Consider the following 27,793-nt stretch of genomic DNA (forward strand, 5'->3'; position numbering starts at 1 on the left):
TATAAGATAAGAATTCTGAGTTTGAATTTTGCCTCACAAACTACGAAGTGCAACTTTAAAAAGGGGCACTATGTAGTATTTGGGGAAAACATTTTAATTAGAAGGGAAAAATCTTCATGGATTGATTGATTTGCAAATTAAAGTCACAACTTTAAAGGTGCACTACGTCTGTTTTCATGACGGAATAAACCGGATAAACAAACTGACCTTAAAGGGACGATGCACACTTTCACACTGCTTTACTTTGTTTATATGTGGCGGACCCTGCCACCTATTCTAGCAGCAAACAGTGTTCTGAAGACCTAATTATTACCTCGTTAATATTAACTTTGACTATCCTCTCTAAAACTAGACAGCAGGTCTGAACAGTGTCGCCCCCTCCCCCCTCTCTCTCTCTGTTGTGCCCTCCGGCGCCCCCTGGCGGTGATCCCCGGTACAGCACCGGCGCCCCCCCCCCCCCCCGACTGTGACCGTCCCACCGCCGCCCGGAGGAGCTGCTCTCTCTGCGCTGCCCAAGTTCACAGACCCGCCGGCTGTGTTCGGAGAGTTCGGAGAGGCTGTCCCAGTGTGTGTGCGTGTGTGTGTGTCTGTACCCGTACTACTGTTTTGGTTCGGATGGACGGACCGACTGCACACCAGTTTCAGCTCCCAGGATTCATCTCAACTTTGTGAACTTTGTGAACATTTCCAGGCTGTTTTTTCTTCTTCTGCCCTGATTGATTTTGTTGTTGATGGCGCGGTCAAACCAAGATGGACACGGGTTGTCTGCCGGCCGGAGACTAGACAACCGCTTCACCCATTCCTCCTAAATGTAGACTTTTATTCAATTATCCGCTCGAACCGTGTTATTTATTGATCATCTGGATGTAACCGGACTGGGCCACTTCCACCCCAGCTGGTCGCATCCTATAATGAACATTTCCTCACTGAAGTTCCGCTGAACTTTTCCCACGACTCCAAATGTCGGGAGTGGTCCGCACCCTGAGCCGCTGCCTGCTCCCGGCCGAGGCCAGCCGGGACCCGGGCGGCAGCAAGGAGAGGAACGAGAGGGACGCGGCGCAGGAGCGGGAGGCGCGGCGCAGGAGCCGGGAGATAGACGCCATGCTCGCCCGGGAGAGGAGAGCCGTCCGCCGGCTGGTGAAGATCCTCCTGCTCGGGGCCGGGGAGAGCGGAAAGTCCACATTCCTCAAACAGATGCGCATCATTAACGGGCAACAGTTTGATAAAAAAGCACTTCTGGACTTCCGGGACACCATCTATGAGAATATACTGAAGGTAAGTCGAGGTTTTGTGGGAAATAAACAGCCTGAGGCCTTCAGAACAAACTTTACAGCCCCGAGAGTCCAAAGTTTACACTGCTGGATAATCTGTGTCGCTCTGTCTTCTTGTGTGTGTGTGTGTGTTTTTTTATGGAAATTGATCTTTTTTGTTGTTGTTGACCAAATCTGGCAACCCAGGGTGAGAAATTAACATTTAGGAGGCACGTGCACCAGTGCTGAGAGATGAAGCAATTAATCAATTTTGGGGGAGATTTATCTGACTTGAGCTGAAACAGTTAGTCATTAATCAATTAGAAAAGACAATCAGTAACACATATCAGAGATCACTCAGTCGTTTTAAAGTGATTTGCTAAGAGAGAATCAGTTCCAGCCTCTCTGTTCTGAGGAACTGATGCTTTTCTTCAACTTTTCTTGATGGGAAACTGAGTTTTTTGGATTTCTAGACAGACTCGTGATGGGAACTTTGTAGACCAAACTATTGTTGATTTGTCAGATTAATGAAAAAATAATCAGAAGCAGATAATAATCATTATCTGCGGCCCTGACGGTGACATTTTCATCCCACAGGGTCACACACACACACACACACACACACACACACACACACACACACTCTGACTGAAAGACACAGAAAGGTTTGTTGACATAGTACATATTTTTATCCCAAAGTGTGTGTGTGTGTGTGTGTGTGTGTGTGTGTGTGTGCGCGCTGTCCCTTTGTTTGCTGTCATGGCCGGGCCTCCTTTACCAGCTAACAATACCAGACTATTCCTGAGGGATGAGCACATCCGCCCTGAGTGCCACACAGCCCAGACAAGGATGATAAGAGGCTGCACTCCTACACACACACACACACACACACACACAGTGCAGCAGTATACAATATACCCTCCTCTGGATACCAGCATACAGTGGCTGTGCTGTCTCTAGGCCCCATCATGAACACGACCCCCACCCTCCAACGCATTTCGCCTCCTGAAAAACACACAATGTGCGATGTGTGCGAAGACATCACATGATCGAAGGTGCGTGCCCACAATCAGCGATGTAAAGTTGAATACATAAAAATATTAACAAGATGCCACCATCTGTCCACCATCTCTTCACCCGACCTCTGTCCTATTAAACAACATAAAACACATAACCCAGTAATTATTTAGTCTGTAAACTGTCAGATTATAGTAAAATATGTCCAAAACCCCAAATTATTCCATTTCAATTCAAATCAAACAGCATCAAAGAACAGCCAGATCATTATTTGCATTGCCCTTTAATCAGTTGTTTATATTGTTGACTGACTGATGCTTGTTTATACTTAAATATCAGAAAATAGTAAAAAGAAAAAAGCCCAAGTTGACTTTTGGCTCGTTTGGTTGACTGCCTGAAAAAATAATCATTATCAGATATCAGGGAATATTTTTGGCACATGTAATATTTTCATCCACTGTATCAGACATCGAACAGCTGTGCGACTGTTCACCTGAGGGCAGCTGTGTTTTAGTTTTATTTCTCACCAGGCGAACCGGTGACAGACCTGCTGCACCTAATATGCATTCTTTGCACTGAAGTTAAAAGTTCTCATTTAACATTATTTTGTTATTTCAAAGTGTACAGATGCAGTAAAGCAGTAAGCATATCAACCTCTCATTTTTTCATACAAATAATCAACATCAAATACAAATGAATCTGACAATAACAACCATTATTTGGGGCGGAAGGGTTAATCTCATTTTAGATATCGTCTGAGCCTAATGCTTCCACACCGCGGGGTCTCGCTTACAATCTCTAAACAACATACATATTTAATTAAAAACATGATGTGTAAAGCAGTTTATAATATCTGAGGATGCTGTCAGGACTGTACATGGAACATTTTAAACATTCAGAAACCCATAAACACATAAAGAGACTTTCATATCACATTCATGCACATTCATCTTACACGAAACCCATATCCCTCTAATCTACACACATAGACACACACACACATACACACACACACACACACACTCATACCATAGCTGGTTTAGCCTCACTGTTGTCTTCGGACAGTATTTCTTCTTTTGTCAGATAATATCTCATCACATCTTTCCAATTTGGGGCCTCAGTTTTTTCCCCCTGTTTTTAAGAATCTGCCTCCTTTAAACTAGAGAGGAAAACATGATCTGTCATCCTGAGGAGATTGTATGTTTTAGCCATTCTGAGAGATAAACAGCTCAGCCCCAAAACTAACATTTTTACTTTACAGGTAATAAATATACCCACTTGAGTTTCATTCCACACTTTGTTCACTTTTATACAAAACCAGAAGGGAGTGCATGAGGGAGTCGTAAGAGCAACACACACACACACACACACGCACACACACACACACACTGATCACAGGAATCTGGATGAAACATATGCATTTTACCCCTGAAATAGCTTTTAAAATGATCTCCTCAGTTTTTAGATCTCTTCATTAATTGTTCAATAATTCCGTCACGTTCGTCTTCTTCTTCTGCAGTTAGACCAACTGAAAACTGAACAAATACCTTAAAACAAAAACATTAAGCCTGATAGAAACTTGTAGAAACATGTATATCGCTAAAATAGGGTGGGACATTAAATCTGTATAACATCATTAGTGTGATGTCGTGCTGTATATCATGTTAGATTTTGGGGTATTGTTATGTCACGGTATAGTATAAGGCTCCATTACAGTGAGGTGATGTCCTTTCCTGAACTTACCAGATCGTTCTACTTGTTCCAATATTTGCCTTTAAGCACTTCGTCACTATATCAACACATTTTGTTTGTCGAGTACCAACAGTCATCCCTGCAATACTGTCCCGACATCAACAATCCAGGTATTTGGTCAAAAATATTGTGCTGTTTAATTTTGTCGCCCAGTCCGAGCATTCATGAGGTGCTTATTGAGGCATTATCGTCCCTTGTGACATAGCCAACAATTATTGCAGTGTTACTTTAAGGCCATGTCCCCCAGTTCTGTGCAGTCCTATACTAAACGTACCACAAGGTACTTTTAACTGGTTAGGAAACAGTCTAAGATTGGACATTTCTCTGTAGTTATTCTTAATCCCTGTGACCGGTGTCTGATTCCAGCTCACCCAGGTTGGATAAATCATAAGATTAAAAGGTTTTGCTGAGGATGAGTTGAGGAGTGTCACAGCCCGAGTTAGGAGGTTGCTCGTTAGTCTGGTGGTAAGTTTGCTTTGTGTCACAGTTGTTGTCTTTTGTCCTGATTGGCCTCCAGAATCGGCTAAAAAGGAAAGTTGCTTAAAGTAACTTTAACAGAAGCCCTTAACGTGTCTCATGACATTACACGAGTTAATTTGGGATCGGCTGGTGCATCAAGTGGGAGGATTTGGGGCGTTGGTGGAGACTCCCTCCATCCACCCTTCATGGGAACCTGAGGGAGAAAGACAACAAAGCAGGGAGGAAGGAGGGATAAGAGAGCACACAGGTGTGTAGCGCAATTAGGCTTATAAAAATCAATAACATTCAGGCGGAGTTCAGGTGCGGACCTGCTCCCTGAATGTTCGTAATTATACCTCCATCAGTGACAGACAGATCTCTGGTATAATCCTAGTTAGAAAAGATGTATTGATCCACTCTGTCAAGCTTTGTGCATCAACGAGAAGTTGTTGTTTTTTTTAGCTGGACCTATGACGGTTTTGAGTTTTTCTTATCTTCGTGTCTCTGATTGTTCGTGTTTGTCCGTCATTACTGTTTAACCAAGTGTTTTCCCAGACACACATCGATCAAGGGGGGTGAGCCAAGTTCACAGTTTGAGCAGCTTGTTTGTCTGGTACAAATAGAGCTCTTTGCAGATGTTTCTCAGTCCCTTATCAGCCAGTTTGCTTTAAGTTTCCTTTTAAGGTTGGACAAAAAAAAATCAATGTATTCGACACTGTTCGCTCAATTTGGCTCCTCGTTTGAGCCGCTGAAGTCCCAAAACTCGGCATATTTGGCATCTTTGGAAAGCTTAGGAGCGTGACTCTGATTTTAAATAAAGTTCTGCAGGTTTGTGCTGATTTAATTATATGGATTGATTAATGCGTGTTTGATCGGTGCTTGTTTGTTACACTCGTTACCAGCCTGTATGCTGTGTTTTGACAGTTCTTGATCTGATGAACAGTTGGGGATTTCTTTTTCTGTCGCCATGTTTTGAGTGGACTGAAGGCAGACATCGTGTTAGAAGAGTCGGGCAGTGGCAGCACTGATGCAGGAAGGGAGCCTCCTTCAGTCCCAGCCAGCTGCTGACCGCTGATATAATAATACTGTTGACCACTTCATGACTGCGACAAGTCTTCAGTTCAGACATCAGATTTTCATGTTGTTCAAGCCCCATGTGGAGAGATGATACTGAGGGTCAGTGACACATGGGACAAATAACAAGAGCCAAGTCTTTTTCTCCTTCAATTAGTGCTTCCCATAGCGCTGCCCTCCGTGGTTCGGCTTAAAGGGGCCAGTAAATCTTTTCCGATGTCGAATCATGAAAGTCTGTGTCCCTGTAACTCTCGGAAAACTCCCTTTTTTAATATAACCTGACAGAGGCTGCGTCTTCCAAAGAACACAGTCCAGACGTGGAGGTCAGCCTCACAAGTCGGGTTGTTCCAATACCTTATCCAAATGCCTCTGATACTCTCTGACACGTTAGATCGGGTATTGGCTAGTACATGAGTCTATGCACCAATCTGACACCATCATTTATTTTTAAGAAACAAGATCCTGCTGCAGGACAGATTTTTTTTTGTTATACAAGTAAGTAAACAAGTAAAGTCTCAGGTCTCAGTCTTATCTGCAGCATCAGTTCTTTATAAAGAGAAAGGACAAGGTGTTAGTACCTACCTACCTTATTGAACCTGTTCAAAGAAATTCATGTAATCAAACAAAAACTTTTCCCTCCCCATCAGTTTGAAAGAGCGAAACACTGAAGACAGCCAGACTACAAAGAATAAACTTCAAATGTATAAAGAGTACAGGCAAGTCCAAGTCTTCAACTTCCAAAATCTAAGTCGAGTCTGAATTCATTGATTTTTCTGTCCCTGGTTAGTAGCACACAGCTGTTAAAGAAGATGTCAGATTGTTTCCTGGTATCAGACGATCCACAAAGTCCAGGTATCGGAGTTGTTTATCTGTGTTCCTCCGTCTCGTTATGTCAAACTTTTCCATGTTCATCACCAGTTAATCCGTCTTAAACAGACAAATCAGGGTTCAACTGAGATTAAAGGAAATTATATTTGAGGCTATGAAAGGAGTTGTGAAATATTACTTCACTACAGGAAGGACAATCTGGTAGTTCTCCACCTGAATAATGCTCCCTTGTAGCATGTCAAGTGTCATATTTACCATCCGTCATTTAATGCCACCTGAGTGCAAATTCCTGCTCAACTCAGACGGCCGTTTGATATTTCCCGACCAGAAAATTGATGAAAAGTGAGGAGCTCACATACGAGTGTGTGAAGTACACTCAGGTTGTTGTTTTTTTTTTTTCCCCTTTCAGATTTTTTGGCAAAAGAATGATACAATTCTTTTGGCGACTATTTTATCCTGTGAAATGGAACAGACCCGATCAACTTCCTGATCTTACTGACTTATTGCAGACAGACACGGGGGGGGGGGGGGGGGACAAACAGGCTTATAGACAGCCAGACAAACATGCAGGCATACAGGAAGAGAGGCAGACAGTACCACGGAGGATTATGTTACAAATACACAGAGTTGTGAATTGATAAGGTTCAAGTTTCCCAAAGACGCGTAAGAATTGTTGACTGGATGTGACTCACGGCTCGCTCACAGCATGCTGGTGTTTCGACGTTGCATGTGTGTCAGATTATGGCTGCATGTGTGTGTCTTTGTGTTAAACACTAGTTTGTTTTTTGCCCGGTCTTACTCATTCCTGCTCAAAAAACACAAACATCAACTCTCATAAAAAGTCATAAATGAGGGATATGACTTAGAAAAACGCGCCACTTAGTCACAGAGGAGCGTTTTAAGCAGACGCAGAGGCTCGCACACACACCGCGAGCACACACACGTAGCAGCTGCATTAGTGGGAAATTCAACTAACTGTCACATCTTATTTTCATTTTAGCGTTATTTCCTTTTGCCTGTTGCGCGCCCATCTGTGTTTTAAAGAGGGTAATCTCTCTTTGAATTCACTTGGCCGAGATTTCTTTTCCTTGCTTCGAGGGTTTTTTTTTAGAGGATTTTCCTCGTCTTTGTGGAGACGGCGTTGAGCTGGGTTGGCAGCTGCTCGTGTTGCTGGCCTGTAAAGCCAGCTGAATGTGATATTAGGCTGTGCAAATAAACTTGACCAGACTTGACTGTTGCACAAGCGTTAGGTGGCCATGACTCACACACTCATCAGCCCTAACCTACCGTGACCTTTTGAAACACTTTGTATTTCGCTGATGTTGTCTGCTGCTGGGTCCTTTTGTTGTGTTTTTCAATCAATAAATCAGGCAAACAGGCTTCAATAATGCAGCACGATTTTGCACTTAAGAGAGATTCTTTGGAACACTGGAGTATATTATTACTCCAAAAAATAGAAAGTGGATAGATGCTACAGATCAACAAACGAAAACAGACTCAATAAATGATGTTGAAAATGATAAAACATTAAAAGGACACATAATTTCACTTCATTATTTTACTTACTGTCCAGTGACGCACCGCTGTGTTCCCCCGCTGTCCGAAACGCTCTGTTTTAGCTCCTGTCTCTTTAAGGCCCTCGGTCTGCTCTGATTGGTCAGCTCACACACGCCTGAGCCAGCAACGCTAACAACAACAGAGCCGCTGTGCCAAACCAGCTCTTCCGGCTCAAACAAGCTGCCCTCCATAAATTATGCAAATGTGTGACATGGTGACATGGTGTGATGTCACAAAGTCACAGAATTAAAGGCAAACACTGGCGAGGCGTTTAAGGAGCAGTGTTTCAGCGGGAGAGAGGAGCTCCTGTAGGTGTGGACGTAGCCTTTGTTTTTTTACTTTCAAGATCTTTTACATGCAGCAGAACCCAAATAAAACACTGACGAGGAAATAAAAAGCATAATAGGTCTCCTTTAAGTCACAAATAAAAACTCAAACAGAACTCGACAGATCACAAGATGCTAAATTGGAACAGTTGAAAGGACTTGATTAGAAAAAGGTTTAATAAATAGGGAGTCAGAAAAGGAGAAACATAAAACATGGGTTAGTTTGATCAGTCAGGACGAGACCTCCCACACAGATCAGTCCACATGCGTCTCTTCAGAAAACCACCAGCAGCCTCACGTGCACATGTTTGAGTGTGTGTGTGTGTGTGTGTGTGTCTGTGTCTGTGTGTTAAGTCTATGTTTACCAGTAACGCTAGACTGTGTTGACATTTTTCCCAGGAAGCACCACATATGCAGAAGGAGGTTTTTTTTTCTCCCCTCTCTGTGGTCAGGAAACATTTCTACAATATTGCTGACATTAGGAAAAGCAGCTGTTGCACCACTGACGGAGTTACATGCATGTACCTATCGTGTGATTCTGCAGGGCATGCGGGTTCTGGTGGACGCCCGGGACAAGCTGGGCATCAGCTGGCAGAGCTGCGAGAACGAGAAGCAGGGCATGCTGGTGATGTCGTGGGAAGGACGCGTGGGCGGCTCGGGGGTCGAACCAAGCGAGTTTCAGCTGTACGTGATGGCACTGAGCGCGCTGTGGGCTGACACCGGCATACAGGAGGCCTACGCACGGCGCTCCGAGTTCCAACTGGTGAGTGGATTAACCACATAACATGTGGTTTTCCCCTTTTATTTCACCGTTTGACTTTGTTTCAAGTTTTCTACTGAGGTTACTCGATGATGGGTATGGCTGCGCTTTTCCATCAATTTTACACATTTCCCTTAAAATCTGGTTGACATATTTGGTATCTTTGAAAATATCGGCATCTTTAGTCGATTTTGAGATAAAGTTCTGTGGGTCTGAGCAACATTTTGCAGCACAGGAAGATGATGATAATGACAGCTAGTAGGGAGAATAGGTATAATCTGTAATTACCTGCTTCTCATGGCAGATAATAATTAGTGATGATGATCAAACCTGAGGGTAAGAAAAGCTTCGATTTAGTGAGCAAAGATAGATGATTTCTTATTCCCTGAATCTAGCAAGATTTGATTTAAAATGTGCAGACTTTGTACATCCTCTCTGAACCCTTGTTGCAACATGTGTTGCGAATTACAGTTGTGACCATGAAAACATCAACTCTGGCGCTGACAGCTTTTTGGCCGATCACTCACTAACTACTGTGTAGATGCTGCGTTTGTTTAGTCAGTGAAAAGCAATTTGGCTTCTTATAATCGTCTCTGTTTATTTACTAAAATTAAACAAATACCAACAATTACCCAACATCATTAATTTCCTAAGATTGGGCTGATATTTTTTGTGCATTCCTCCTTCAAAAATAAATGTTTTAAATGTTTTTTCTACCTGTTTTAAAGGTGCAACAAGTAAGAATTTAGGATAAAAATAAAACTTGAAAAGAAATCTAAATAAACTGAAATTATCACCAGATTGTAAAGAAAGAGAAAAAACAGTTTTGACATTAGCCTGCTAACCTGTGCTCGTGGTGTAAACCCCAGCACTCCCCCAGTAGCCTGGCTAGCTGCACGGTTAACTGAGCTAACATGCTAACAGTAGCTAATGTCATCGACACATGCGTACAGTAAGCAGCAGTTAGCAGGTACTCTGGAGATTTGATGCTCCGATTTGTTGGGAGCTTGAATTCAACAGGTAGAATTCATGCAGCAGTTCCTATGGGAATGGATTATTATCATGTATTTATGGTGAAATGTTTCTGAATAAGAAACATTATGCAACACAAGGTGGCATAATGAAATACAAGTATGTAGAGCCATTATCCTACGCAAACACAAAATGTGTATGCCGTTATTTATATACGTGTACACATGTAGGAAATAACTCTTCTTGCATTGTTCACATGAAGGTGTGTGGATTGTAAACAGCAGCAACGACATAGTGATGATAATATGGTTTTCACCTGCACATTAAAAGTTCGACATCTGCTTGATTTATCACGCTAAACCCTCACATGACTGTCTGCATTCAACCAGTCTTCAGTTTATTCATTGACGAGGAGTCATGATCGGTCATAGATGACTCAGCGGCTGATCTGATGTTTCTCATCTGTGAGAAGTAACCAGTGAGTGACCTCTGACCAATCAGTGCTCACTTAATTTATCACTGTGAAACTGGGAATGTGCCTTTTTCTGTGCCAGCGTTGTGGCAAACAGCATTTTCTGGTTAGAAGGAGTATGTCAGGCCTTTTTTTCTTTAAAGTACACAATGACTAACATGCTGGACAAATACAGCCTCGGACCTTTTGTCACCCAACCTTCCTTTCCATCATTTTTCTCTCGCTCTACTGTGAGCTGTCGAACTGAGCAAAAAAGCCAAAAAAATAACCTTTAGTAATAAACCTTGCACTTTTTTGCCAGTTTTTTTTTTTTATCCCTGCAGGCATCAACTCCGAAGGTGACACTAGATAAAACAGTAAATGCTACAAAATCCACTCGGGTTGCATTCTCTCACCACAACAGGGCTTCAGGGCATCACAGAATACAGTATTACACAATAACAGTGATCCTAAGAGGAATAAAAACAGAAGGGCACAACATGTAATGTCCTGAAAAGACAGAAACTTGAACTCAAAATGTTTGTAATAATGTAGAATTCAGTGTCATAGAGAGGTAAATGAATGTGATATGATAACTATCAATTTTCTTTACTGGGTATATCATGAAGCTGGTTAATTGTTGCAACCCTAGAGCTCGTTAAAAGATGAAATATGAATCTGATCTGATCTGAACACTGAGAGAAAATGCATTTTGCCAATAAAATGTGCAATTTCAGCTTTCTTATTAATTTTAACTTAAGACAAATGACTTTACTTTGATTGTTTGTTGTATAGTCCATATCTTCCATAGCAAAGTGTTTCTGTCTTTGTCTAAGCTTGTGACCAAATACTATTAATAGTCATATAAAAAAAAAAATACAGTACAAAATCATTTGATACATTTAAGCATGTAATTTAAAGGTAGCTTGACAACCAAATCATGTGAAATTTACTTTAGAGCAGCTAAGCTAGCTACATTTAGCATGAGTTTAGCTGTGAATTGATTTAGCTGCTGCTCTATTTAACGATATGGAATAACAAACTTTATAAAACAAATTGTGAGTTTATCAACATGCATATATCATTTACAGATAACTGACTACACTTAGCTTTAGCTTTAGCTGAGGCTAGCTGCGGCTCTAACAAGCTAACTTTCACTTGATATCTCTTACTTTAGCGTAGCTTCTAGTTAGCTTCTGTCCATGCTAACGGTGAGCATACAGCATACAGATAATAACCTGGGCAGTGATGAACAGCCAGAATAGGCGACAGTACGAGTTTTGGCTCTTTTTAAGTTTGTCTTGTAGTTACCGCAGGTTTAAAAAGCTGTTTAAATGATTATAATGTCTTTCTACAACCAGCTTTCATAAAGTCACATACAGGTTTGACTCAGTTTTGACCAAATATTTAGCCTGGTTACTTTGTTTTTCAGGGCAGTGTGTACATGTTTTGCTGTCCAAAAATATTTCCACATCACTTCAGTGACGTCAGCAGTCTCGCGCAGCAGCCGTCTGCATACTGTTTAACTGATTTACCTCGGCCAGGACTCACAGAGCTAATAATAATAATAACTGACAAGCTTCGGAGGAAGTGACTGGATAATATCAGAGCTGTTTTCACCTGTCTGCTAAAGGAAGAAGCTTACAGTGAAGGAGAACTGCTCTGACTGAAGCCTTTGGAAATATATATTGTCTCTGCTTGTCTCGCCGCTCTCGTTTTTTATTTTTTTGTTTTGTTTGGAGACTTTCCAAAGATGTAATTATTTTTCTCTTGACTGGGAATGGGACCGGTGAAGCAGAGCCCTGTGGAGTTTCATCTGCCACGCTACGCTGCACCCTCCTCACTGTATAACCGGTCACATCGCACAGATGAAAAACAAGACGGCATTTCTTATTGAATATTTCAGAACGTATCTTTGAAGCAGGATATGATGAAATGTCATCTTTAGTCACTCAAATATCAAAGTGAGGTGCAGTAAATGTTCTGTGTTTTGTTTTTTTTTGATGACTTGAAAGCCTCAAAATCGGCAGGAAAAAAAAAAAAAAAAAAAAGCATCCTGAGGTGAAATCGGTGCTCGCCGCCCGCTTGTTTTGTTATCAGCGAGAAGTGGATATGGAAGTAGTGAACGGTAACAGGATGAATCCAGTTCTTGGGCATGCTTTGAGTTATAATTCAGTACTTCCCCTGCAGAGATGATTTTCATTAAATTTAGGAAAATTTAATATCAGACAGGACAAATTTGTATTTGGAAGCGAGCACGTCTCTGCTGTGCTGCCAGTTTGTGATTCAGATAAGACGGGCGGATTTGACATTTACATCTGAAGTATAATGCAATAATGTCACAATTTCAACATTGAAATGTGCTAAAACGACTACACATATGTTATATATTTTGTCCATCGCTGTTCTTAAATTTTACCCAACAGCATTCAAACCCAGAAGGTTTCATTTGGTCGCCTCTGGCTTAAACCCCTGGGGAAACATCAGATGACTCATCAGAGAGAGGAACGGGAAGGAAGTCGGCCAACAGATGTAACGTGAATTAAAATAAATACACTTCTCCGTCCTTGAACCTGATTTTCATCTGCAGCGCTGGTTGTTTAACAATAAAGACAACTCCCATGATCCCACGCTATGACACAACGTCACCGAACGACTTCCCTTTGTTTCCTTTGTGTTTATAAAGAGACCACTAGCAACAGAAATGACATGGTGTGCGTTTAAAGCTGCTCTAATCAATATTTAATGGTCACAACAGCCTGTAATGCATGATAACAGAGATTGATAATTGCAGTAAGCACAATATTCATAATTCTTTGGAACAATAGTAATAACTTATGTTCATGCCAATGTCTATAATTCATTAAAAACATCCTTGTAATGCATAAGAATATGCCAAGAGTTCAGTTTCAAATCATAAATATTCATAAATAAGCGTTTCATAATGTGTTATTAGGTGAAGAATCAATACTTCAACAAGCAGACAAACAAACTACACGCTGGTTATAAGTAACTATGAGTAGTCATATTGTTAAAAAGCATTATGAATATTCAAGAGTTCCTATAACTATGATGATACGACACTGTAGGTGCTTTATAACACGCTGTAGGTATGTTCACAATGTGTTGAAATGCAGACCCACAGAGAACTATTGTGTCTAGGGTTCACTTTGAGAACCGGACCATGAAAACCCCACTGCAGTTAGTGTGCTGGTGGACAAAGTGAGACGTTAAGGAGCTTAAAGATGAGTGAACGCTGGATCGTGTCGTCGTTCCTCTCAACATACACGTCTCCACATCACTGTTATAAGGTAACATGTCAGTGTTGAGCTAACAGCTTCAAATCACTGAATGCACATTTAAAGAAAATAACAAAATGCTTAATTATTCCACACGAAGACGTCCTCGTCTAGACAGAGGAACAAGGCACACCTGGCAGCTCTCTAGTCAGATCGTCCATTTTCTCCCAAGATGTCTGAGTTCATCTTTTTCTCTTCCGTCTTGATGAGAGCCAAACAAATCAAGAAGCGTTTTAAGCGGCCACTTATTGTTGTTTTAAAGAACAGCAGAGCAGCTGGAAGAACCACTTGGTATTATTAAGTCTAGGAGTGTCTACAAATACGCTGTGAAGGGGCCAGACAGACCGTTAACGACACTAAATGTTTCAACAGAAAGTCTGGAGTGATCACTAATCATATTGTCAATACAGTGAATGTCTCGCAGCGTCGGGGGCGGCCAGCTGTTGTCGGAGCGGTCTGTGCCGTAGCCTGTAGCAGCTAGTTTACTCGCGCTTTACTGGACGTGATACAGCAGCTTTTTTACTTTCCATCCGGAGCTGCAAGTTTGACCTTTTACCTTGTTACACATTTATCAGTGACAAAACAATCTGGAGTCAGACAGAAGCCACTTCCGTCTCTCTGTCACTTAACATACTGTAAGTGTGTGTGAGACAGCGCACAGCTCCAGGTCAGACTGCCACGTCTTATCTGGAGCCGCTGCGTGATAGAGCTCGCGCGCCGCAGCTGCACACACTCGCAGACGTCATTCCTGCTCGACGGATAATGCCGCCGATATTCTGTGTTTTTGCCATTGTCGACAAATTCTATTAAAAGTTAAGCCAAGAATACTTTCAACAAGTACTGTCTGTATATCCAAAGCCTGATGTAGCTCATTCCTCTGTTCCATAGACCTCCATTGTTATCCAGAAACTACTAAAAAACACATAAAAACACTTTTTTGAGTCAGTTGTACATTCACCATCCGCTGTATCTGCCATTCTTTCTCCGGAAATGTTAGTTTTGCCGAATTTTCTGAGAAGACAGTAATGTAAACAAACAGACTTTCATTATCTAGCCACTATTTCTCCAGTATGAAGGCCTGCACATGCTGAATCATCCTCAAACATGCAGCTAGCTACACACAGCAGCATGTGCAGATGAACTGAGACATCAGCACCTGTTTAGTTAGCAAGATGCCGCAGAGGTACATTGTTGGCTAGCTAGCATGCGTTTTTTTTAGCATTGTTTTGGTCCAACAGCTCGTAATTTAACTTTTTTTAGCTTTACTTTGACAAGTAGGGCTAAAACTAGACAACTAGCATCTAGTTGGTGAACATATTGGAGCATTTAGCAGCTAAGCCAGATTTTATTGTTCTCAGAAGTTATTGGAAACCAAAACAAGGCTAAAAGAGTCGTGCAGTCAGTTAGCATTTTAGCTAACCCAGGGGCTACTTTCGTCGTGCTTTAAAATGAAAGTTTATGATCTTTCAGCTCGTTGTTTTTGGTTTCACAGTTCTCAATTTTGCTGTTTTAGGTTCAGAAAAAGACCCCACTGTACACAACCTGCTCGGTTAGCAACTAGCTGGTGAACACAGCAGAGCATTTAGCAGCTCAGCTAGATATTTCCCTCAGGAGCTGGAAGAAATCAAAACAGAGCTAGAATATTTAGACAGTGCTGACTCCATAGTCGGAATTAAAAAGCTAAAGAATTTTCTTTGCGCTCTGAGACTGAAAATAGTCTCTAAAAATGCACCATTTGCTTTTGATCTTGCAACATACAGTAGTTCCCAGATGTTTTCGGAAATCACTTTGGGATTTTTCCGCTGTATATTTGTGAACCATTCTGAAGAATTATAGCTTCAGTCTGAAAAAAAAAATGGGCTTTTTGGGGTCGAGAATCCCAAACAGGAGAGAGAAGCTGGAAACATTTATACATTTCCTAATGCAGTGGTTCCCGTACCTGAGGCTGGGCCCTCTGGCGGGGCACGAAGTGAAACCAATTTGAATGAATATGAATTATGTCGGGAAAGTAAACAAAGAAGAGTTGGCTGATGCTGCCGCTCTAACTGAAACTCAACTTGGATGAGCGATAAAAACTGTCGCCTGGGAGGCGCAAAACTTTCTGAAGAGGGGCCGTGCCAGAGAGAAGTGTGAGAACAACCGGGCGAACTCGTTGGTGACTTTCTGTCGACAGTAAGAAAAATATAGTATAACGGCAGCCTTCTCCTTTCAAAGTAAGCAACCAAAATGTCTACTGTGGAGTAAATGTGCTGAGTTAGATGCTCTCCACCTCCCCCCACCCCCCTCTCTGCTAGCCGCTCTCTGAGAGGTTTTCCAGGGATACCACAGTCAGCTTTTCCCAGGCAGGCACTGCTGGAGCTGGGCCACAGGCTGAGGGAGGGCGAGGGAGGGGAGACAGAGAGACAGAGAGGGAGAGAGACAGAGAGGGAGAGAGAGGGGGTCCGATGGGAGGACGAAAAGAGAAGGAGTGGAAAGTAAAGAAGAGCAGGAGAGGAGAGGGAGTGAGAGATAGCGAGGGAAAAACAAACTGAAAGTGAACACATGTTTGGGTTTTGTTTACTCGCTGGCTGCTCTGTGTTCCCACCACACCCAGATAACGCGCAGTTTGATAGAGGACATAAACACAAAAACAAAAAAGAAAAACCTTCTCCCGCTCGGCGAAAAACAAGGCTGTAGATCACGCTGTGACGGTAAACTGTTGCCGTTGTCTTCGGCAGCACAGGCATCCTGAATAAAGGAGGCTGGAGCTAACGGTATAGGGAACTTTGAAGCCCTACGAAGATGAAAAGAGGCTATAAAAGGCTGAAACACACACATACACACACACGCACCATATGGTCGACTATATGAGATTTCAGCCTGGAAGTCTCTGCTGCTGCAGTGCTCACATGTACAGTATGTAACTTTATCTAAAAGTGTGTACAGAGTGGAAATTCTTCTCGTGTCGGTTTTTCAGTTCTTCTTTCCTGGCATCCTCGTGTGTGTGTGTGTGTGTGTGTGTGTGCGTGTGCGTGTGTGTGTGTGTGTGTGTGTGTGTGTGTGTGTGTGTGTGTGTGTGTGATAGCTGTAGCCATAACAACCAAAAGATAATATCACATGACCTGGTAATTGTGAGAATGATGATTTTATTCCGACTTATTTTCCTAGTTTTCATAGATTTCTATCAGGTTTGACATCGCTGATCTCTCCAGCAGAGAAAACAGACACATCAGGACGACAAAGTGTGCTGAAGAAACAAGTACAGCAGGTCAGAGGTGAACCAGGAAGTCGGGCCACGAGCTGATGGATGTTTACAACAGTTTGGTTCGCTCTGCGCCTTCGTTTTCTCAAAGAACCTGGAGCCTGAATGTTTGACTGCTCCTGCTTTTCACCCAGTCGGATGTGAGGTTACGTTGGAGTTCGGACTTTTAAATTTATGATATTTTTATTAGGTTTTATGATGTTTTCACGGTGTGAGGATGTGTTTGGTTTTATGATTTATGATGTATTTGCCTTCCTGGAATCAGCAGTTAACCTGGCAAGTGATGATGGCCAAGACTACCACGTCGTTATGATCCAGAATCGTCGATTGAGTCGTAAATAAGAGCAGTTAGATAATTATTATTCCCGCTTGTAGCTGATACACAACATATAATACTGCATGTGTGAACAGTAGAGTGTTAAAACAGTCAGTTGAGCGGTCGACCGTGTGATTAATCGGTCACAGTGTTGAGATTTTAAAGCATTTAACGATATTTGAGTCAAGCATAGATGGAAAAAAAAAATGCCGCTGAATGAAAGGCGGGACCGTTCTGAGCACGACGGCTCCGATTGGTTGTTTTAGTTGATGGTCATTAAGGTGACGCCAGATGGTACAGCTCTAATTACCGTTCAATAAGAGAGAGCAATGTCTGCTGGTTTGGCTTCGGGACTTATTATCACCTGATCTGTTGGCGTGCGCAGAAGAAAAGCTGTTCAGCTCTCCACATCCTCACAGGGAGTAAACCTGAGAGATGTGTCGATTGATCGTTGAAATTGACGATCAGTGGTGTTGTGTTCTGAGCAGTGTCGATGGTTTTGCCTGTCGTGTCGTGTCGTCTGCAGGCTTTTTCTTTTTACTTAATGGGAAAGCTCAAACGCCCCATCGCTCCAGTTCTCGGCTGAAAGACTAAATGTCGTTTCTATACTTCAAGAAAAAGTACAGTTTTAGTTGTTGCTCCGATAATTTTAACAACTTGGGATCCTATTTTCTCTTTCATTAATTCTGTCCATCTTTGGAAGATTAGCATGATTTATTCAATTTAGTCATTTAACAGAGAAAACCAAATCATCTCTATATATCAGGGTTCGTACTGGTGCTTGAAATCCTTGAAAGTGCTTGAATTTCAATGTTGTGTTTTCAAGGTCTGAAAAGTGCTTGGATTTTTGTTTAAGTGCTTGAAAGTACTTGACATTATAACTGTCTTTCACAAAATTGGGATCAGACTGGATAATTAAATTCTGAAGTTTTTGCTATTATGAAATATAATTTTAGATGTTTACAGCATAATACAATGTACATAATTGTGATAAAAAGTGAAGGAAAAAATCACGAGTATATGTATTCCTGTAGATATGTATTTTACTCCAGCAATAAGGTGCTGGAAAATCTTAAAAATGACCCTTAAAAGTGCTTGAAAAGTGCTTGAATTTGACCTTGAAAAATGTGTGCGAACTCTGATATATAGAACTAACTTTCTATCTATCTATCTATCTGAACCTGAGCTGAACAACAGTTTTGATATTTTCCAGTGAAAACATCAAGCATTTGCTTCGTAAACATGATGTTTGACTGCTTCTAATATTGTAAACGATTGCTGGACTGTTGGATGAGCAGAAGAGACAATTTGAAGCATCTCCTCTGATATTTTTTCTCTATTTTCTGACATCGTATGGACCCGCGTAGAGCCGTATAAATGATTAAAGTGGAAACAGGCCATTTTTGCTTCTGTTGCAACGGCGACCAGATTGCTTTTTTGTTTTCCTCAGAGTGTCAGTTTCCAACAATTGGACAAAACATGAGGATTTATTCATTTAGTTTATAAAGGAGACGTGAAAGCAGATGGAAACGGTGCCGGGGCTCCGAGCTCGACTGTGTGTCAGCCTTAATTTTCACGGGAGATTTGCTGCCCGATGGCGGAAAAGTAGCAAAGTGAAAGCAGAGTTTATAGGAAACAAGTCTAAACACTGATGGTGTCATCACTCTACAGCCGCTACACAGCGCATCAATGTTCATCTCATTATAATAATGTAAAGAGTTGTGAGTTACACATACGTGGTTATTCACTTTATTCACAAGATGAGTTGAAACCATTGTAGGGAAACTGTCAAACAATAGTGGCGCACCCAATCACACACACACACACACACACACACACACACAAGTGGCACACATGTACCTGTGGCCACACACACACACACACACACATAGAACACAGAATGTGAGCTTATACAGGTCTTTGCTGTAATAAAGCCCCTAATCTGCCCATACACGCCATGAATGGAGACATTCCTCCTGCCTTACTCAACCACACACACTCACACTCACATCCAGACACACACCCAAACACGCACGCACACACACACACACTCACACACACTTGCAGCTATATTTTATAGTTTAACAAGCTGTAGATCAGCATTACAAGGGACTGAAACTCATCCTTGGCATAATAAAATGAATTTAGTTTGATTTAGTGTGATGCCTCCAGTGCATCATTGAACAGGCTGTCTCATTTCTGCTGATGGCAGTTAAAGCGTCTGTTGAAATGATCTCCTTCTGCGTGCGTGCGTGCGTGCGTGCGTGCGCGCGTGTGCGTGCGCGTGTGTGTGTGTGTGTGCGTGTGTGTCTCTGTCTGTGTTTGCCTATCCCTTCATCTCTGGGAATTCCCCTCTCCCTGCTTTTCCCTCCGACCAGGCCCTCCTCCTGTTCATGTCCGGCCGCACCAATCAGAGTCCTCGGCTTTGTGTTTCCTATTGCTGTGACACTGTAGGTCAGCGGCGGTGTCACAGGGTCACATCTCACCCGTATGGGGGGGGGGCGGGGTCATGTTTCCTGATTATTGCCCCGACATAACGGGGTCGACGGGGATTAATTTTAACGGCCATGTGAAGAGTTTTTCACTGATTCTGTTCGAACTGTGAAAACTGAAATGTGTGATGTTGTGTCATTAACACAGGGTTAATTAGCAGTAGTGTGTGTGTGTGTGTGTGTGTGTGTGACCTGTGCTAGAATGACTTTGTATCTGGGTTCTGTCTGACTCGCTAATCCCTCCCTCCCCCGTGTCTCTCCCCACTGTTTTCACACACACAGCTGTTTCCTGTTGAATGTGTGTGTGATTAAGAGAGAGAGAGAGAGAGAGGAAGAGCCAGATTCACTTTTAAACCGCTGTCACGAATCAAAAGTGTAAAGAGGAGCAGTACAACTGAGCGTCAACAGCAAACGGCTTGAAACTTTTAAGTTTTACGTGTACGGTGTGTGTTATATTACAGTTTTAGCTCATTTACTCCAAATCACATACTGTGTGTGTGTGTGTGTGTGTGTGTGTGTGTGTGTGTGTTTGTGTGTGTGTATTTGCTCCAAACACCGCAGCCAGCTGTTTTCTAAACCGTGCTGGATGCACCTTCGCTGCAGTTCCAGACGCCCAACCGGTTTCAGTTCATTTCCCAACAGTATGAAAATCAATAAGCAGCCTCTTAAAAACTTCCCTGAGCGGCACAATCCATTACACTGATGATCAGCCGGCATTTTAACCACATTACCACTCAGCGATAGCGTAAAAAGAAAAAAAAAAAGGAGTGCGGGCTTGATGCTCACTGTGATGGATTACACAGCTCAGGTTTCAAGAGTCCGCTTAATGCTTGTCAAACCGTACGGAAATGAAAAGAGAGAAACTGCTGCCTGAAGTGGAGGAGAGAGAAACAAAACAATCCAAACTGTGCTGCGTGGATTCAAACATAATCAGCAAGAAAGTGAACTATATGTGATTTGTAGTCGAGGAGTTAACACCTCGCAAACACACAGGACTGCTTTTAAGAATACTTTCATTAACGATTCATTAACCAGTTATTTTCATGGTTAATTAATTTGTCATTTAGTCTATTAAATATCAATAAAATGTAAAAAATGCTCATCATAGTGTCCCAGAGAACCCAAAGCAATTCAAAACCCACTTTCGTTGTGGGCCACATGTCTCTATCTACCATCTCATCCACATGTAATGTTTTCCCCACAATTTCCCCACAAATGATTATTATATTATTATAATGATAATAACATAATGTATTATGTAATAATGTAATTGATAATGTAATAGTTCCAGACAACTCAGAACACAGATCATTTGCAACCTCCTACTCGAAAGTGGTCAGAACTCCTTCATGTGACCTCAGAGCGGATTGGTTACTCGACTTAATGAGGGAGCAAGTTGTCTGACATCGCACATCCATGGCAACAACATATGTTTCTGAGCATAAATGTTTGCCATTAAAATAAATGTGTAACGTCGTCTGTTAACATCATCAGCTCCTGGTGTCGAGCATCTGGAGCGCTCGGAGGTTGAAAGTTGGTGATTTCAACCAGGAAGTTCAGTTCAGCGTTAGATTCACTCTGATTCAGTGTGTTGTACATTTCTCATTCGATATGAATTTTCATTTGCAGTCCTAAAAGAGTCTGCATATGGCAACATTGGCGTTATTTTTTTGTGTTTCCACCCACTTTACATCAAATCATCATCGTCCTTTTTTCTCCTGTTTTGGTCTCCTCCACCTGCTGAGGGAAAAATCTCCGTCTTTAGCTCGTACATTTTTTTACGCTACGTTCACCAGCTCGTCGCTAACTTTGCCTGCTATAGTGCCGCAGTGCCGCAGAGGGAAGGAGCACCAGCTTTATCATGTGTTTTTCATTAAATCATATAAATATATTGATCGATGCAGCTTTAGTTTGTTTACTTCGTCAGCTTCTGTCTAGATGCGATTATGACACGACGCACTGATGAAAACATGTCAACACAATGTTCCAGTTATGTCAGTTTTGTGCTATTGGTCAAGCCTGTCCATAAAATTAACCTCATTAGTATCAGAGCAAGTTACAGAATATTTAATGGGATTGATCCGATTAGCGTTGGTCACATGGTCTCTGTCATTGGCTGCTGATCGGGCAGATAGCATCCACTGATGTTTTATTAAATCAGATGCCACAGTTTCCATGAAATGTGGATCAAATGAGGGAGAAATCAAATAAATGAAATCTGTAAGATGAAGGGCTTTAATGTGATTATTCAGGGACTTTTAACAACATGACTCTGGACTTTGGATTAGTAATGTGTTTTCTTTTCTTCCCGTCTTCAGAGTGAGTCAGTCAAATACTTCCTGGATAACTTGGATCGCATCGGTCAACTGGTGAGTCACACCGACGAGTTACATCTGAAGTGCAACTGTGTGTCTTTTTTTAGTAAATTTGAAAGCAAATGTTCGTCTCCCCCCTTTCTCAGAGCTACATCCCGAGCAAGCAGGACATTTTGTTTGCGAGGAAGGCGACTAAAGGCATCGTGGAGCACGACTTTGTCATCAAGAAGATTCCCTTCAAGATGGTGGATGTGGGCGGGCAGAGGTCCCAGAGGCAGAAGTGGTTTCAGTGCTTCGACGGGATCACATCGATACTCTTCATGGTTTCGTCGTCGGAGTACGATCAGGTACCGTCAGAGCGCATTTCTGATCACGTAACGCTGATGTTGAGGTTTTTGTCAGACAGTGTGATCATTCTTCTCCTGACTTTTTCAAATTACCAAGTAGACGAGAAACGTCAGAGAGACACAACATTTGAGGATCACACAAAGCTCTCTTTGTGGTCGGCCCTTGAAACTCGATTGTTCCCTCAGTCGTGGCAGCGGTTCAAATCAACAGTCATATGATGACGACTGAATCCTTAATTGGTGCGCAGATAAAACCTGAAAAAAACCAAAGGATAATTGTGTGTGTGTGTGTGTGTGTGTGTGTGTGGGTGATTCCAGGTCTTGATGGAGGATCGGAGGACGAACCGTTTGGTGGAGAGTATGAACATCTTTGAGACCATCGTCAACAACAAGCTCTTCCTCAACGTGTCCATCATCCTCTTCCTCAACAAAACAGACCTGCTGGTGGACAAGATTCGCACGGTGGACATCCGCAAGAACTTCCCCGAGTTCAGAGGAGACCCGCGCAGGCTAGAGGACGTCCAGGTACGCAGTGACTCGAGCATTTGACCACTCCTCAGTTTCTCGGCTAATTTCTGCGACAGCTTGTTTTGTCGTTGCTCTTTATTTTGCCTCTTTCTGTACGTGAATCATACACCTACACACATAGATCATCATCCAAACGATGTCTGCGAAGTTTAACATTCTGTTGAAATATCATTGCTGATATGTAAAAATCCCTCCTCTAATGACAAAAACGCAGGGAGGACAGTTGGCCAAGACGATTTGGATTGACAGTCTCAACACCTTTGGTTCCCCTCTGATGAATAAACTCACTTGTATTTTTCCACAATTCTTTGCTCAGACATTTTGCCCAGTTTGCCTCTCCGGAGGGTGAGAGGTCACAAAATTGAATTTCTCTGCCATGTGCCTTCATATCTCCCTGACTCCTTTTCAGCGGTATTGTTATAAGATTTTAAATTGGACGCTGTGAGGCTGTGTGATGTGGATCCAATGTGTTTTTTTCACCTCATAGGTAATCTGGCAAGCAAAGAAAACTAAAAACAAAAGTGTTAAAACTCCTGTAGCTCAATGCAAGAAACACGAAACAAAGAGTTTCTGGCGGTTTGGAGCCAAACATTCACACTGTACCTTTAACGAGTCTGGACTCCAAAGGGTTCAACGACAGCTTTGGATTGACTTTTGGGCTGGACAGGTATTTTAGGATAATTACATAATTTACACACATTTTCAGGAGCCTTTTAGACCCTTCTAATGCTGAGGATTGAATCGTGATGTTTATGGCTCTACTTGGCCAAGATTTAGATTTTTCCCTGATTACGAGACATTGTTTCTCATTTACATGAGGTTTAGGTAACGAGACTCACGGTGTCTCTGCTCTGCTCCCCTCCAGGCGTTCCTGGTGCAGTCGTTCAGCCGCAAGAGGAGGAACCGGGGGAAGCCGCTCTTCCACCACTTCACCACCGCGATAGACACAGAAAATATTCGTTTTGTCTTTCACGCCGTCAAGGACACCATCCTGCAGGAAAACCTCAAAGACATCATGCTGCAGTGACCTTCCTGCTGCAGACGACGACTTTCTGTGACTGTAAACTGTGAAACCGGCCGTGAATCCAGGCCCGGAGGACACTGCAGCCCACGAGTGCATATTAACACTGACCTGTGGAGCGGCCAGTTGAGCCACAGTGTGGATTTAACTGAACTCTGACCCTGTGGAAGCCATGAAGCTGGCATGTGTTGACCCCCCTGTGGAACACCCCCCCCTCCCCCGTGAGGGTCAAAGAGGACGAGATCCTGCATTTAACCTGTATAAATGTGTGTGTGTGCTGGAAAAGACGGTCACCTTCTCCTTCCTGTAGCTCTCAAGGGTTTTATAAAAAAAAAAATGAGAAAAAAAAAGTAGAGAAAAGCACCGACTACATGGCACGAGCACTGAAAGTGTTTTTTTTTTCTTTCTCAGATGTATATATGACTCATGACATCCCTGTCACTAAACCCACGTCAGACTGCTGCCGGATAAAAAAAATGTAGCTGGATTAAGCTGCGTGAGCGAAAAAAAAGAGGCAAGGAGGCAAAAGAAAGAGGAAGAAAGAAAGTTCAGAGCGAGCTGACGCACACGTGACGGAGGGAGAGGGGTGAGAGGGTTTCGGGCACTAACCCGGTCATATGCTGCGTTATGTGATAAGGTTGCACAAGTGTTCCCGTCAGCGGGCGAGGAAAGCAGATGGAAAAGAGATGAATCCCTCTCGCTCCGTGTCCTTCCCTCTATCTTTACCTCTCCCCCTCGCCGCTTGTGTTTACTCTCCCGCTCCCGCCATCATGCAAGAGATGAACAGCTGCAGATAACGAGTCTTACCCAGCTCATCTTCTCCCTCTCCTTCTCCCTCTCCCTCTCCTCTCCTCTCCGGCACAATGGACAGATTGTTCCTCTCCTCTCCAGCAGAAGCAGCACACAGTCAAATTACAGACTAGTTAAAACACACACACACACACAGGGACACACACACGCAGCTCCTGGTCTCCCATGAATTACGGTTCATCTCTGTCCCTGTTTCTTCTTCTGTTTCCCACCAACATCCCAGTGGAAGCGCTACAACAGCCCGGACTGGAGGCATATTTAAGTTCCCCCTTCAGAAGGAGGTTTGGGTTTACGGTTACACCACTCTTCTTTTGTCTTGTAAACGTGAAGGGAAAAGAGCAGAGAGTAAACGGGGTTGAACTGCAAGTGACCTTATTCCCATGTTGATGACAGCCATTTTGGAATTCTATAGCAGTCAGGGTGGGAAGCGTACCAAAAAAAAAAATAAAAAGACTGGCACAAAAACATTTAAAACCACAGCAAGCGACCCGAAACGAGACTGAACAAAGTCACAGGGGAGCTAACTCAAACGTAGATGATGGAGAGTTTCTTCCTCTTTTCTACATCTGGACACCTCTGAGTTTGTTATCACACTCACTGGAAAAATGCTCTAGTGCTGCAACAATTAATTGATCAGTCGATTAGTCAACCAGCAGAATATTGATCGTTCTCCGTGTTGCATCATTGTGAACTAAATGTGTTTGCCTTTCGGAGGAAATCAAGTCGTTTGAACATGTCGGCTTTGGCTCCGGCACGCTGCGTTCACTGTTTTCTGGTATTTTAAAGCTGCATGAGTGAATTAGATTTTGTTGTGAAATTAGGTCATTTAACATGAGAGCGATCACTCCACTCTGCAGCTCCTGTTGGCGCCATTCAGCTCGTTGTTTCAGTGTTTACGTCTCACAGCCACAGATCTGGATACTAGCGAACGCTGCGCTGCCTCACTTCAGATTTTGCAGCGGCCACTCGCAGAGTAGCAGCAAAAACTCCTCCTGCAGCCCCAAAAAATATTTGTAAAAGAGACGTCTGTCAAAGTCAACTGTGGCTTTTTCTGTCATGAGGAGGTTAGATATATGTGCAACTTTTCTTAAACTGAGAGAAGAGACATCATCACAATGTAAAGTCTGTGGGTTGACCAGAAACTCGTGATAAACTAGAAAGTAAATCCAGCGGCTAGAAAAGTTCTGCCGTTCGGGCCAGGGAGGCAATTTTCATTGAACCCGAAAAGGTGCCATTTTGCATTTACAATCTATTTCTTCTGTAAATCAGCAGGCAGCTGTTTTCAGCAGAAACCCTCTGAAATGACCTTTTCGCTGTCTGTCCAACACCAACCAGCAGACGGACGCAGGTAGCAGCCAAGTGGTGAAAAAACATCTCCTCAAGCAGCAAAAGAGACAAATATGTACCTTAAGAGATGGTTGAGACCAAACCAGAGTTCAGCAGCAGCTTGTTTTAAAATGTAGGGTTCTGACAAGCATAATCTAGCATGTCTACTTCCTACATGCACTTCTGCAGGCTAAAAAAACTCCCACGATTGGATAATCAACAGTGAAGCATGCAGACGGAACGTGTCTGAAATGTAACGCAGGTGACTTTGACAGTGGAGTGACAGCTGGTGACACACCGGCTGGTTTCAGTACGTCAGAAGCTGCTGCAGCTCGTGACCAGCGGTGTCCAGAGTTTAAAGAGAAGTGTGCCGATAAAGTGTCCGCTCAGCGTTTGTCAGTGTCGCGTTCGCGGCTCGTGACGCAACGAACGAATCCCTTCACCAAAACAAGAAGCAGATGATTAACCACTGATTAGTTGCGGCCCGCTTTCACCGGTGAGAGTTAGCTCGTGACGTAGCGTAAAAGCAATCTAGCAGTTTTTAAATATATCTCTTTGCACTGATTAACTTCTGAGATGTTCTGTGATTTTAATGGATACCCGCCTTATGTTTTAAAATTTGAATTTCGAATCCTCTGTATACGTCTGAAGCGGAGGATCTTTGTTCGCGACGTGTGTTTTGGTACTCGGCAGTTAGTTCACAGCTGGGCCGCTCCTCCCACCCTGAGTGCCGAGAGTCCAAACGGCCCCTTCATGGGAACGAGGCCGATCGTGAGCACTTCCAACACGCCTTATTATAGAAAAAAACCAAACTGTACTCACCACTTTGTGCATGTTGTACATAGAATACTGTAAGTATCTGACTGACACTGTGTGTAACGTGGTAACCTTACAATACAAGCGCCACTCTGTCTAACAGCAGCACTGTAAACTGTAACATTTGTCGTGAACTAATCTACCTTTTTTCTCCCCCCCCCCCACTCACAAAAGTGTTTTGTAAGTGTCGTCATTGCACTGGATGTGTCCGAGAGAAAACAACCAGAAAGGAGGAACAAAAAAAAAAAAAGGCAATGAAACAAATAAACAGACGGCAGATTCTTTAAAAAGGCGAGCAGGATGGAGGCAGAGGTCTTCTGCTTTTTGTTTTTTTTTTTGTTTCCCGGTGCCTTGGCTCTGTGCTCTGTGGTAAAATACACTGCCGTTTGCTGACGTGCTGTTTCTTTATTTTCTCTGTGGGCGTCCTGTGTGTGTGTGTGTGTGTGTGTGTGTGTGTGTGTGTGTATACGGCAAAGCTATACAAGGTCAAGCCCCTCTGTGTTGGAAAGTGAAAAGTGGCAGAAAGATTAGCAGGCAGGGGGAAATAAGAGAATTGAAACGATGAAGGACAGATGTGTGTGTGTGGGGGGGGAACGAAATCAAACTTGTTTTTCTAATGTCCTGGGGCCGTTTTTATGAACACGAGAAGCCCTCTTGCAAAGTCAGACGGCAGAGAAGCGAGGCTCCTGATATGTAATGTCACACTGATGTACAGCCTGGAGGCTAACCGTGGGCTTTTATTCCACATAATGTAATACGAGGCTCATCAGCTACAGCTATCAGACCGCTGGGCATACGAGTGCAGCTAGAGTCAGGCGATATCTCCGTTACCCAGC

The 27,793-nt window shown here is 42.9% G+C and overlaps 1 protein-coding gene across 1 annotated transcript; it reads left to right on the forward strand.

The window, feature by feature from the left end:
* The first annotated feature begins 496 nt into the window (after positions 1-496).
* On the forward strand, positions 497-27,350 carry gna12a (guanine nucleotide binding protein (G protein) alpha 12a). The gene is made up of 6 exons (XM_030430018.1): positions 497-1,275; positions 8,808-9,026; positions 22,113-22,163; positions 22,256-22,456; positions 22,775-22,981; positions 23,850-27,350. Exons 1-6 carry the CDS (start codon positions 961-963, stop codon positions 24,009-24,011), a joined length of 1,155 nt encoding a protein of 384 aa, XP_030285878.1. The 5' UTR covers positions 497-960; the 3' UTR covers positions 24,012-27,350.
* Positions 27,351-27,793: the final 443 nt, after the last annotated feature.

This window comes from Sparus aurata, chromosome 1 (genome assembly GCF_900880675.1).
Source record: "Sparus aurata chromosome 1, fSpaAur1.1, whole genome shotgun sequence".
NCBI lineage: Eukaryota > Metazoa > Chordata > Actinopteri > Spariformes > Sparidae > Sparus > Sparus aurata.